At 51.1% G+C, this 12,976-nt stretch overlaps 1 protein-coding gene across 2 annotated transcripts in view; it reads right to left on the bottom strand.

The window, feature by feature from the left end:
- Positions 1 to 2,462, bottom strand: part of CUX1 (cut like homeobox 1) — a gene marked incomplete at both ends in the record, with an annotated part of 226,106 nt that extends 223,644 nt beyond the window's left edge. For both annotated transcript variants that reach the window (XM_079545066.1, XM_079545065.1), the window contains one exon: positions 2,400 to 2,462. In XM_079545066.1, coding sequence (XP_079401192.1) covers positions 2,400 to 2,462 — 63 coding nt within the window. The remainder of the gene's footprint in view (positions 1 to 2,399) is intronic.
- Positions 2,463 to 12,976: the final 10,514 nt, after the last annotated feature.

Below are 12,976 nucleotides of genomic sequence, written 5' to 3'. Positions count from 1 at the left end.
GGAGTGGGAACTGATACCCCACCCTGACATTGATTAGACATGATGCAATAAGAAGGATGAGATTTGCAAAAACGAATACAGAAAAGCACAACAAGCGAGAGCCCGTTGTTCCCGGCAGTTCGGTCACAGCCAGCCATGCTGCCCTGCTCTCCAGCAGCCACTTACTGCACTCCTACACAAAAAGCGACCATGAGACTTCGGGACTCGTGTTTATTTTCTGAGCACCTCAACACTGCGTTCCTTCGGTTTCCATCAAGCAGTTCCAACCCTACAGCCATCGCATGGACTCAGCTCAGGGCTGAGGGTCAGGCTGAGCCACACTAGCCGTGGAGATGCAGCTGGAATTGCTGCATCCTCCAACATACAGACATACAGACCGACAGACAGTCAGTGATGTGGGACCCACGCTGCCCCATCGCCCTGGCAGCACAGCGACGGTTTCCCTGCTGACCAGCAGAGGGGTGTTTGTGGGAAGGTGTTGTAAGCAGCACCAGACCCACAGCCACGGAGCTGCAGGAACCATGGCGGTGCCTCCCAGCAGCAGATGCAGGAGCTGAGGACGGCAGCGCTGCTCCAGGGATGGGATTCACATCTCCCACCACCATCACCCTGAGCGAGGGCTCCTTCTCTCCACGCACACCTTACCCGACGTGGGTCCTTCTTTCACCACGTGGCAAACTCACGCTGAAGTGATGTCATGCTAATTTCATTGCCTCTTTAGGAAATAAATCTGACCCCTACAAGCCCTACCCAGGGCTGCACGCGCTTTAGGGATGTTCTGAAAGGAAGAGCCGCATCTGACACTTATAGGAAGCTGCCACTCTGCACCTCTCTCATCCCACAGCCTGATCCTTAACCCAACTTCTGCACTGTGCGACCCTGCCCGGAGCAGGGCAGAGATCACAGGGAAAGCAGCTCCAGCTTTCTGTCGCCACCCTTGAAATGCATAACTGTAAATGAACGGGGGGCACACACAGCCCTGTGAGACCGAACCTCACACTGCACGACAGCATTCCTAGCGCATGGCTTCACCTGCAAGCGGGAGGGAACACCGCGTTGCCTCCGTGCGCGGACGGGCGGATAATTAAAGAAAAATAAAGGCTAATTTGCGACCAATTAACTGCTCTGCGTGGGGATGACAGGCGCTCTGTGCTCACTGCGGGGCTCCGTCCGCTGCTGGCCGCGCAGGGCCGCAACGCGGGCAGCCGAGAGCCCAACGCTGGCGTCACCCGGCGTCACAGCGCGACGCTCCACAACAGGTTTTACAGCGCGCACAGAAATTAAACCCCGATAAAAGCCAGCTTTTTTTTTTTTTTTCTTCCTTTACTCAAAACAGAACAGAACGGTCCATCACCGCGGGGTTCGGTCACACACCGCCCGGCAAAGCCCCGGCCCCGACCGCCCGTATAACGCTGCCCTTCGGGTCCCGCGCGGCGTTTCCGTCCCCGCGCCGCGCCGGCACAACTCCGCCGCGCGGACCGGCAGCCCCAGCTGAAACGCATCCCGACGCAACCCCTTCTCTTTCATCCCGCTGCACATCCGCCTCTCGCTCTCCCCGCTCCGCTCGGTACCGCCGAGCGCCCTTCCGAGCGGGGAAAGTTCGGCCAAGTCCGCCTCTCCGCGCAGCCTCCGCAGAAACAATACGGCGGCGGCGGCGGAACGGGACGGCGCTCCCTCCCGCCGCACCTGAGGGCCCCGGTGCCGCCGTCCCCCGATTCCCGCGGGGCCGCGGCCGCCGCTCGGTCCCCGCCGCGCTCCGCGCTTCCGCCGGAGCGCCCCGCGCCGCCCCCAGTGCCGCCCCCCTCGCGGCGCCGCTCGGCGGTTCCCCCCCCGCCCGGTGCCGGCACCCCGGGGCCGCCCGCGGCGCCGCGGACGCGTCCGGCGTTAGAGCGCCCCCCCGGCCCCCGCCGCCCCGCGCCCCCGCGCACACAAAGTCCCGGCACTCGGGAAACTTTCCCCGGCCACCGCAGGAGGGACGGAGGAAGAGGAGGAGGAGGAGGAGGACGACGGGGTGGGGGGGGAAGCGGAACGCTCGGAGCGCTGGCAGCGCGCGGCCCCGCGAGGTTCGGCCGCGGGGAGCGGCGGAGCGCAGCCCCGGGACGGAGCGGGGCGAAGCGGCGGCGGCCCCGGCACGGCACAGCCGGCTCCGGCGCCATCTTGGGCCGATCGATGAATTGAACAAAGGGGATCGATGTCCGATGGGGGCGCCGATCGGTGCGGGGGGGGCGGAGGGAGCGGCGCGGCGCGGCCGGGCGGAGCGGGGGTTCCCTGCAGGCGGCGGGGCCGGCAGCGGGAGGAGGAGGGGGGGAGGCCGGGCCCGAGGGAAGGCGGAGAAGGGGAGGGGGGGGGGGGGGTCCGGCGGCGCGGCCCGGCCGGTGCGGCGAGCGGGGGAGCCTGACCTGCAGCTGCTGTAAATCAAAGCGCTTCCAATATTGAAACATCGATCCCACATTGGCCGCCATCTTGAGACATATTGAGACAGAGTGAGCGGCTGATAGAGAGAGAGAGAGGGGCTGGAGTTCGGAGCCGGGAGGGAGGGGGAGGGAGGGAGAGAGGGAGGGGGGAGGAGGGGCGGGGGGGCGAGGGGAGGGCGGCGGCGGGGAGCGCCCAAATCCCGGCCTGGAGCCCGCGCCGCCCGGAACGCGGAGTCAGCGCGGGGCGGGGGGGTGAGGGGGGGGGGCGGCGCTCCGGAGCGCTCCCGGTGTGTGTTCCCCCCCCCGCAGCGCCCGCGGGGGCCGAGCCCGGGCGGTGGGGACAAGGGGGGGAGCACGGCGCAGAGCGGCCGGTGCTGCCGCCCCACAGCGCGGTGTGCAGTGTGAGAGGGGAGAGTCGAAGGGAAACGGCGATGGGAAAGTGCCGGGGGTGTCTGGTTCGTGGCGTCCTGGGGGCGTGGGGGGGGACAAGGATCTGTGCTGGAAGGGGAGTCGGGGAAATGTGGGCGCTCGGGGGTCGCTGCCACAGAGCGCTGCTCGGGGAGGGCCGGGAAATGCGGCATATCCATAGAAAAGGGGATTTAAAAAGGTGAGAGAAGTTATTTGGTGCTGAAAGATAACGTGTCCTACAAATACAAACATTTTCCTTGCTCCTTTTCTGAAAAGCACGGAACGCTTTGCCAGGCACATCTGTTCCCCAAAACAAACTGCGTGCACAGCCCGCAAATACAGCAGCCCCCAAAACCCCATTTCCTGGCAAGGAACCAGCAGAGCTGTACCTGTCCCCCCAGGACAGCCCTTCACGGTGCTACAGTCCCCTATAGTGTGCTCCCATCCGCTATAGGGGCTCCCGTCCTCTGCCCGGTGCTCCCATCCCCTACTCTGTGCTCCTATCCCTTGCCCTGTACTCTCCGTCCCCTACATTGTGCTTCCCACCCCCTGCCCCAGGTCAGCCCCACTCTGTGCTCCCAACACTGTTGTGCACTTTGTACACAAGGGAAAAATAAACACGTCTTCCTCTGGGTAAGTGAGTGAGCGTAGATTTTTCCTCAAATTGGATCTGATCATCAAGTGGATGTGGTGCTCGCTCCGGTCGGTGGACGGACGGCTGGAAAATGGCTCTGTGTCACTGGAGAAGTTACAGACAGCACAGAGCAGTCGCTGCTGCTGATTTCCCAACGCCGTCCTTCGGAGCAGCACCGCCGTTTCTGCCTCCATTTCCACTTTTTGCCGAGGCTGCTGCTCACAAAGATACTAATCGCGATGGCGGGTTTTATGTTAATGAGTCGCACGTAATGATCAACCCGGCAACTACAGACCTTCAAATTGTTGGCTGGCCGCGTCGTGGCTGTGACCAATGGCACTGGGTGGGGACGCGCCAGGCCTGCGCCCGCCGAGCTCACAGCCGGCAGCACCAGGCACGTGCGGCTGATGCCCGGAGAGGGAACCCCGAAGCCCTGAGCTTGTAGGGCTGCTGGCTCCTCAATGGCTGGGTTCTGTGGTGTGGGGGGCACAGAGGCTCGGGGGCCCCATGGCACAGCCTGACGGATGTCTGCAAGGATGGAGCTGCGCAGCCCTCCGGAGCCCGGCTAACGACGTAACCGGTTTGGTAGCACTAAAATAGGATTTTAATCCTGGGAAGCATCATTTCACATTCCAGTGATCTAATCAAAATCCTCTCCTCTAATCTCTCCATGGTCCCCCCTTTCTAGATGAAAGAGGCCGGAGTTGCTGCCTTCACCCTTTCTCCGCTGCCTCCCCGTTCTACCAGTCTGTTCTGTGTCCAGGCAACTGCAAAGAGACATTTCAAAGGCTCCTGCCGTGCCATGTAGATGTTTTCTCTTGTTAGTTTGGACTGCAGGTGTGTGTGCCTCAAGGATGAAGCATCGCGGTGCTGCTGTGGGTTGGGGGCACGCAGTCGTGGTGCAATAAATCACAGAGCAAGGCTCCGCTTTGAACGCGCACGCACAGAGAAAGGGAAAGAAAAAAGCATCTGACCCGAATCATTTTCTGGAAACACATCTGGTTAAAATCCAAAGTTTTAAATTGAGTAATATTTTAAAATGCATTTGGTAGGTATTAAATTACAGCGTTATATCTGATAATATTTATGATACTAATGTGTTAAGCAGAGGTTTATATCTGTCAAGAAAAATGAATGATTGTCACATGGGGTAACAAATGTATCCTGGTATAAATAACATTTTACGATATTTTTAACATTATTGCAGCCTTTTTTTTTTTTTTTGCCTTTTTTTTTTTTTTCCACCTTGTCGCCTTATTGCCAATCTGACAGAGCAGCTCTGTGCCGGATCCCGACCTGTTTCAGCAGCGCGGTGGTGAAGAGGAGCACACGGTGTGGCCGAATTGAGGACGCGCTGGGAGCAGTGGGCCGGCAGGCAGCTGCTGCGCACCCACTGCTCCTGGTGGCTGCAGTGCAGGATCAGTGCCTGCCTGCCGCTCACCAAGGAGGTCTCTCCTGACAGCTCTGCTTTCTGGAAGCGCTGCATTCCTCGCCGTCCTGCAGGGCACAGAGCTCTGCGGAGCTGATCTGCGCCGCGCTTCTGCTGGATCGTACCTGGCCAAGAGGGAGGAAGGAGCCGGGCTGTCGGCGCGCCCCGGCAAGCAGCCGGCGGGGATAAAGTTTCCTCGGATTATGATGTTTTCAGAAATCAGTTCTGTGTGCTCGTTTGAGGCAGGCTTCCTTAAGGTTAGATCTGATCTGTGTAAATGCTAACTTCTCTCAACGCGCATTAACAGAGTGCTGCAAAAGTAAGCGCTGTGCACTTGAAGTTTAAATCTAAAATGATGGCAACTGCAACACTGAAGTTGTAGGTGTGTTACACAGATTTCTTTGTCCTTCCAGACACCCTTACCAATCTACAGAGGGGGATTGACATTAGATATAAAGAAGGTTTTTTTACCATTAGAGTGGAAAGGCACTGCACAGGCTGCTCAGAGTGGTGGCGCTCATCCCTGCAGACCCCCAGGGTCGGGCTGGAGGGCTGTGAGCACTGGTGGAGCTGTGGGTGTCCCTGTGCTCTGCAGGCAGTGGGACCAGATGGCCTCTGGGGGTCCCTTCCGACTCAAACCATTCTGTGATTCTGTGATTTTAGGTACAAGTATTTAATTAAAATTCATTTCTCACTAATGCCACTGTGCTGTAAGATGTCACTAATACAGAGATTTAACTAGCACAGTTGCTCTGCCACTTGCATTAGACCATCAGTGGCAACTGGACTTGTTGTGCTTCATGTGTAATTGTCCAGTACCTGAAAAGGAGAGAGGAACTCATCTGAACACATCATTCTGCCACTCTTCAGCTGGATTTGAGAGCACAGAAAGCCTTGTTCCATCTATCGTGTTACACCGTGCCCATTACATAGTCAGACTCCATAGGGACCGCAGAGAACAGAGCTAGCCAAGCAGACAGGTAATTTATGTTGCTGGAGATTTAGCCCAGATTAAGATCAAGATTCATATTATGCCTTTAACATCACGGATTTTTTTTTCCAATTATTGTCAATGACTCCACTGATTTATATCCTGTAGCAACCGGAGGTTTTGCAGCACATAAATTGCAGAAAATTTGGCCAGCAATGGTGATCTGTGCAGGCTCAGGAACCCCCTGAGCTGCAGAGAGATGGAAGGAGGAGGGCACTACAGCCTTCCCTGGGTGCCCAGCCGAGGGCAGTGGCAGACAGCACTCTCTCCTGGCTGGGCTCCTTTTCTCGTCCAGGGTGCTTGGAATCACGGTGGGGGTTCCCATATTGTTTGGTACTAAGGGGAAGTTTTAGCTTAAATCATGTACATGGTAGCACATGTAATCTAAGCATGAAATCCTTTGAGTAGTACAGAGGCACAGGTAGGTGGAAGAGAAGAAAGCAGTTCTTACAGAGGGCAGGGAAAACGGCCACAATTAAAAGCGAAGCAAATTTGGGCAGTGTGGTTGCTTGCTCATTAGCTCTGAAGACATTCATAAGCATCCAGCATAACCCACAACAGATCTTCACTGAGAATTTGTGGATTAACCCACACCAACAAAGGCATGTGATGACACTGTAGTGGTATTCTTTGCCATGTGTGGTAGAAGTTACTGAAGACCCCAAAAGAACAAATGACATCGGTGTGCACAGTGAATGGAATCTGCCTTCACAGACTGGACACATTTGCAGTATTCCTGTCAAATAAATGCCTCTCTTACAGTACACTCTATCCAGATACATGGTCAGGTTTTGGCCAACATAAGCAATAACAATACCCATAGGCAATCAAGAGAATTAGAGAAGAAAAGGACCTATCAGATCATCTACTCCCTGCAGCTGGCAGTGAAGAACAGTTTCACGCTGAATCCAATAAGCATGTGGTTTGTTCTGGCTTTAATTGTAGGCATTACCCTTGCCTGGTTGAGCTTCACCCCGTGCACAGGGTGATATCCGAGGCAGCATTCTGCTGGGGTGAGCCTGCAGGTGCCTCTTCTGGGTGGGCAAAATTCCCACCTTTTTTTCCCCACTCCTGGAACTTTGCACTTATTTTTTACTCCTTCCCGGTTTCTTTCATTTTTTTGCACATCTTTTTCTATATTATTCAACCCTTGCTTCTCCTCAACCCTTGCTGCTCCTCAACTCTTGTTTCTCCTCTTGTGGATCGTCAATATTTTCCATATTACTTAAAATTAAAAATCTGAAACCAATACACAAAATCCCTTCCTACTTTCTGAGCTGTGCTGATGATGCTCCTTACTCCGTGCCATTTCCCCATGGTGGGAGCGCTGGCTTAGTGCTGGGGCTGGGAGCTGCGCTCAGCCGCTGTCACTGCTCTCTTCGTGACATTCACTGAATATCCCCTCAGTTTCTCCATTCTGTGAAACACCTGTGGTCATCAGGAGATACAGATCTCGTGGTGGCTGCGAGGTCAGAAGAGGGAAGCTGCAAGCAGGCGATGGAGAGATGCGTACCTGAGGCAGCTCAGAGGGCGCTCCCTCCCCTACCAGTTTCCCTTTCATTCATTTCCAGATCGGGCCCATAAAGCAGGTAAGCATACAGCCGATGCTATCTTGGAAAAGAAGAGAGAAGAAAGGTTGTTCTTGCACTTTCCAATCGTGGCAGCTCCCTCTCCCACTGGGAAGAAGGGCAGGTCCCCACGCTCCCCCCCCAGCCGGGCACTGCCTCCCCATCCTCCTGCTCACCCTGCCGAGCATGGCCCAGGGGTGGCACCGGGTCTGGCGCTGCTGGCTCAGCCCTGCGGTGCTCAGGGAGGGGCAGCCACACCAGGCCTTGTTGCAACACGCAGCAATGGGAGACGGGAGGCAGACGGTTGTGCGGGGCCAGAGAGACAGGTGTGTGCGGAGATGGGCGGATAGCGAGGCAGACAGACAGACAGCCTCATCCGGTGCGAAACAAAACCCCGCAGCGCCCGCTGGGAGCTGCATTCGTGGCAGCACAGGATGTTTAGGATGGTTGAGGTGGTTTCTCTTCAAATAACGTGTGTGATTTCATTTGGGGAAGCGCATCTTTTCTTAGAAACACGGCGGTGACTTGCTCGGAACAACCGTGATTCGCTGCAGACACGAGCGTGTTTGGGGCTGTTGGATCCAAACGCTGGGGTAGGAGAAGCAGTAACTGTGGATGAATGCAGAAAGGAAGGAAATAGAGATCCTGCCAGCGTTCATCGTATACTGGCACAGTGCAATAAATATTTTGCTGTGGAGAACCTCCTTGAGGGGAGTGCATGGGGTTCCTGTCTCAGCACAGAGCTGCTGCTTAGGTTTTTGTGCTGCTCTCACTCATATGAGACTCAGCCAAGTGAAAGGAGATGCAGCGCAGCATCAGACCTGTGCCCGTGTGCTGTGGGAAGGCCATGTTTGGAAGGTGAATATCCCTAAGGGGTAACGGTGCACCTGAAAATGAACCCACGTGCTCAAGACAGCAGATCAGAATTGTATTTATTCTGTAACATGTAGAAAAGAAATTGATTGTTTTTCCCTCGGCACTGCTTCACTTCCTATTTGGTGTTTGGGTGGTGATGGATTACCAAAAAGGAATAAAAAAGAAAGAAAAAGTAAATATCGTTTAAAATTACCTTCTGCTTTTGAATAAATAGATCCAGTCTCATTCAGGTCACAGTTCTCCACATGTATGCCCTGGCCCTTATTTGCACTGCTTGGCCTGATGCTGAATGGAGGCCTGATGTGAATCCAGAGGAGTTCCATGGAGCGCATGGGATTGCTATGCGTTTCTATGGGGTAGGCTAGTTGCAGACCATGGCCAATGCATCTTGTTGTGTTCTTTCTGTAAATAACCAGCTGGATTTGGCCCAACAAAAGTAAAACAAATTGAAACCATTCATAAAGAGAAGAGGTAAATGGTTTAAGGGATCAGAACAGTGTACTGGTGGGCTGTCTCCAAGTCTCCAGTTTTTAATAGTACCCAAGCTCACACAAAACTTTAACGCGTTCCTAAATGTGCTGCTGTGTGGGGCCGGCTGCTGGCTCCTGTTTTCATGGAAGGATTATATTAAAACATTTAAAAACTGCAAGGAGAAGAATGTTCGAGGGCAGCCAGCCGGGAGGAAACACGTATCATTTCATCACGTGAAGTGTTTATAAATGCAGTTCATCAACATGTATGAAAGAGTTATTTTTTATTTTTTTTTTTTTAACTTTTCGGGCCTCAGCTGTCACACAGAAAAGAAATAATTGCTGATTTGTCTTTATCAAGGATTTCTAGAGAATGCACTGCGCTCCAGATATTTATTTTGACCTTTTATTCTTTTTAAATATCTTATTGTTTGGCTGATTGGTTCTAATTAGCGTTTTTGTCTGCTTTCCGCGTGTGACTGATAGAAAATTGTTTGTCTGCTTCCTCTGGAAATTGAAATTTTTAGAAAATTTTCAACAAAATGTTGGACTTTCTGAGACGTATGATTTTCTTCTAGATAGTCCTATGAGCCAGGAGTTGGCCTCGATGGTGCTGGTGGGTCTCTTCCAGCTCAGGGTGTGCTGTGATTTGATGCCACGTGAGCTGCTGAATTTGATCTATAATCGCCCCCCCCCCCCCTCCCCCCCTCATTTCTATTTCTCTTACAGCATCAGTGCAAATCTGAAGCGACATAGAACGGCTGGAATTGCAATAACGCAGTGTAACAGGGCTGACTATCAAGCTTCATATATAGATTAGATTAATACATAAATCTAATTTGATATTTCACATTACTGGGCTAATATTTTACAGATGTAATGCCAAGTTGTTAAGTAAATGAAAATCATGGAGAGTCCAATTCTGAAAGGATTACTCAGGCAAAAATCCCTGAAGTCAAAGGGAGTATTGCCTGAACGAAGTCTGCAAAATTAGAACTAGAGCCATATTCCCAAAGCAGACAAGTAGATTTATCTTAGAGATCTGCCCATGAGTTGAATTCTTGTAGCAATGAAAGATATATTGGGAAAACGAACAAGTAGGTAACCTGAAATGTAAGGAGAGGCCGATAAGATCGCACCAACCCTGAGCAAGCACTTGTGTGGTTGGTGATGTCAACAGGAACCCGAGCTGCCTTAATAAACTTGTTCGTAGTTGTCCTATACGTTGCTTTACATACCGAAAGGCACAGATCGCCTACGAGTTTAACAAGAAAAGGATTTATATTAAATTTGCACATAAAATGCCTCCGTGAAATATGTGAAATGCTTTTTTATATGATTCCAATAAAACATTGATCATAAAACTCTGCCCTCCTGCTTCTTTATATCCAGCTTCGGCTGTTGCTTTGTGTTTAAAGTTTGAATCTGTGACACTCAGCAGACGTAATTGTGGGGCGGCTTTAATTGGTGAGGACAGACCAGCGCTCTGCTTGCTCGCTCGGGGGTATAAATCAGGAGGAACCCCACCAGAATCGGTCAAACTCTGCCTCCGTGCAAGAGGCTGTCGGGCTGAACGACACGAGCGCTGCAGTTGCTATGAAATACGCAGCGCTGTGTCTGTTTATAGCTGCTCAGGATCTGGCCCACTGACTGGGATGGAGCTCAGCCAGCTCTGATTTCTGCCCTTTATCATGAGTTTGCTCTGAGTTTCGCGTTGTAAATTCTCCCGACTCGTGCTGCCAAACTCAGCTCTGCTCTTCACAGTTTCGTACTCTGAGTGTGAACTGATACTGGTGGAAATCCAAGGGTAAAAAAGCAGTGAGTAGAAAGCACAGATCTGCAGCCTGGATCTGAAAGGAACAGCTTGACCACAGAGGAAGTTATTTGCACAAAAAGTATTCAAACAGATATGCACGGTTTACATGTGTTTAGTAAATCTTGTCTGAAAACTAGAACCAGCTGTATAGTATATGGAGGCCCTGATCCCCAGCTCTTTCTTTCGTACATTTGGATGATACATTTCAAGTCACTTTTTCCATCCTTTCATTCGGAGGCTGCTAAGGTTTGAAATACAAGGCACATGAGTTCCGTCTCAACCAAAGAGGCCATCAGCATCCTCAGGTAGAGCTGTTCATCACCATGGCTTCTGTGGAGCCATTCCCATCACCAGCCGCTCCCATTCCCATTCCCATTCCCATTCCCATTCCCATTCCCATTCCCATTCCCATTGCGGAGCCATTCCCGTCCCATCCCTCATCTCTACCTGCAGCTTGGAAGCAGAGGCACAAACCCCTCTTGGTTCAGGGGCATGGAAGGATCTGGGCTCACCCTTCCAGGCAAGGGTGAGGGCAAGAAGAAGGTACTAGTGGCATCCTTACAGCAGGATTATCCCAGTGTTTGCCATCTGTGACAGTAACAAAACTGATTGAACTGCCCTTGGTTGGAACAAGAGGAGAACCAGGCCTGAAAGCTAAATTTGCATGCGAGATTAAGAAAGTTGTAGATGCAAGCAAGATTTTTTTTCCTTTTTTTTTTTCCCCTTCTTTTTGTGTGTGTGTCTAACTATGCAACAAATTTTGTAGCTGAAATTTACATACTTCTTGATTCATGAAATTATGAGCAGCTGCTATTTTGCTACATTCTTAAATTGAAAAGGCAGCGAAGAAAAGAACAGACACATTAGGCAAACTCCATCTGCCCCTCATGTCTATCACTTTCCTTCACTCTCTCTTTTGCCAAACAGGATACAATGGCATAATCAGATGTCTTGGTTTGCATGGGAGAGTCCCCAGATTCATATTGCTGCCATCTAAGATGGGATTTTTGTTTTTAAGACAACTTCTTAGCACGATCTCCTGTTCATCCCTAAAACAAGTGTACACATCTTCAGTGGAAACCGCAGAACATGAAGGATCTTTATGAGGGGAATAACCTTCCAAACGGCTTACAGGCTTCTGGAAGCTCCTGGAAGTCTTCAGACATCATTTCTTAGGGGGTTTTAAGACTGAGAAAGGATCACTCAGGTTTTAAAAGCTTTTCTATTTGTATTTTATTGCTTCCATCTTACTGTCCTAAATACAGAAGTGGAAGGATTTGAGAGGAGGGGGTAAAATGTAAGGCTGAGAATTAGGATAGATGGGGCTATTTCTAGCCGTTGGAATGAATCTGAACAAATTCAATCTACAGGTAGTTCCACGCTCAGAGAAGAGTTATTTCAGCTCTTTGGTGAAGAGAATCTCCATCTCTGGCACAGCTGAGAACAGCCTGGCCCCTTCTTTGTCCTAAATGCACCATACAAATAACACCACGTTTCATCATGAGATAGATTTTAATTTCTCCTTTTTGAATTAAAATATGGAAGCTCAGAATTTGGTACCTATTTAACACCTGGTTGAACGCTTAACAATCTGGTAACAGTTGAGTGCATCCCTGTGAAGTGGAGTTCCTTTCCTTTTGTTGCCCCACTTAAGAAACAGCCATTGTCATTCAGTCTCATTAACATAAATAGGTTCCCTAGGAGATGTCCCATTAAAGTGGCCATCCCTATTAAGCATGTCCCAATTAAGTAGTGTTTATTGTATGGCAGGTTCCAGACCTCAAAGCAGAATAATTTTCAGTTCCTAGAGGGAAAAAGTAAGTCAAAGAAATTACATATTTAAAAAAAGCTTAAATTGATACAAACTGATAAGAGTCCAAAAATGAAAAATGAGGGCTGACACTTCATCCTTTTGTTTATCCTGTAATGCTGCTTTTCTGGTTTTGAGTTAAGAATGTAGCCTACACCCTAACTATGAATTTCTTGGCTTTGATTTGATTGTGTCATAACTTAATGTTTTATGACTTACAATCACATTAGTCATAGGAGTCACTCAAGTTTAGAGATGATGGAAAAGACATAGGGGATAGACAAATCCATACTCAGAAAGACTAATAGCCCCTGTGATTGAAATGGTGGGCTGGGGCCTGGGAGAGCCAAGCTCAGCATCCAGGCCGTGCCGAGCGGTTCTGCCTCACTTAGAACAAAACACCAAGACTCCGTTCACAGCGTTATTTAGATACCTGAACCGACATCTAAATATGTTTTCACATGACTGTATGCACACATAGTCTCTTTTGCCCTTTTCTCAGTCACTATGGATTTAAGTCGTGGGCTTCTTCAAGGTGCTAACAGACAAGCTTTGGAAAA

The sequence above is a fragment of the Tetrao urogallus genome, assembly GCF_951394365.1.
Source record: "Tetrao urogallus genome assembly, chromosome: 20".
Classification (NCBI taxonomy): domain Eukaryota; kingdom Metazoa; phylum Chordata; class Aves; order Galliformes; family Phasianidae; genus Tetrao; species Tetrao urogallus.
The sequence above is the reverse complement of the archived record's forward strand: the minus strand, read 5'-3'. Positions and strand labels throughout refer to the sequence as shown.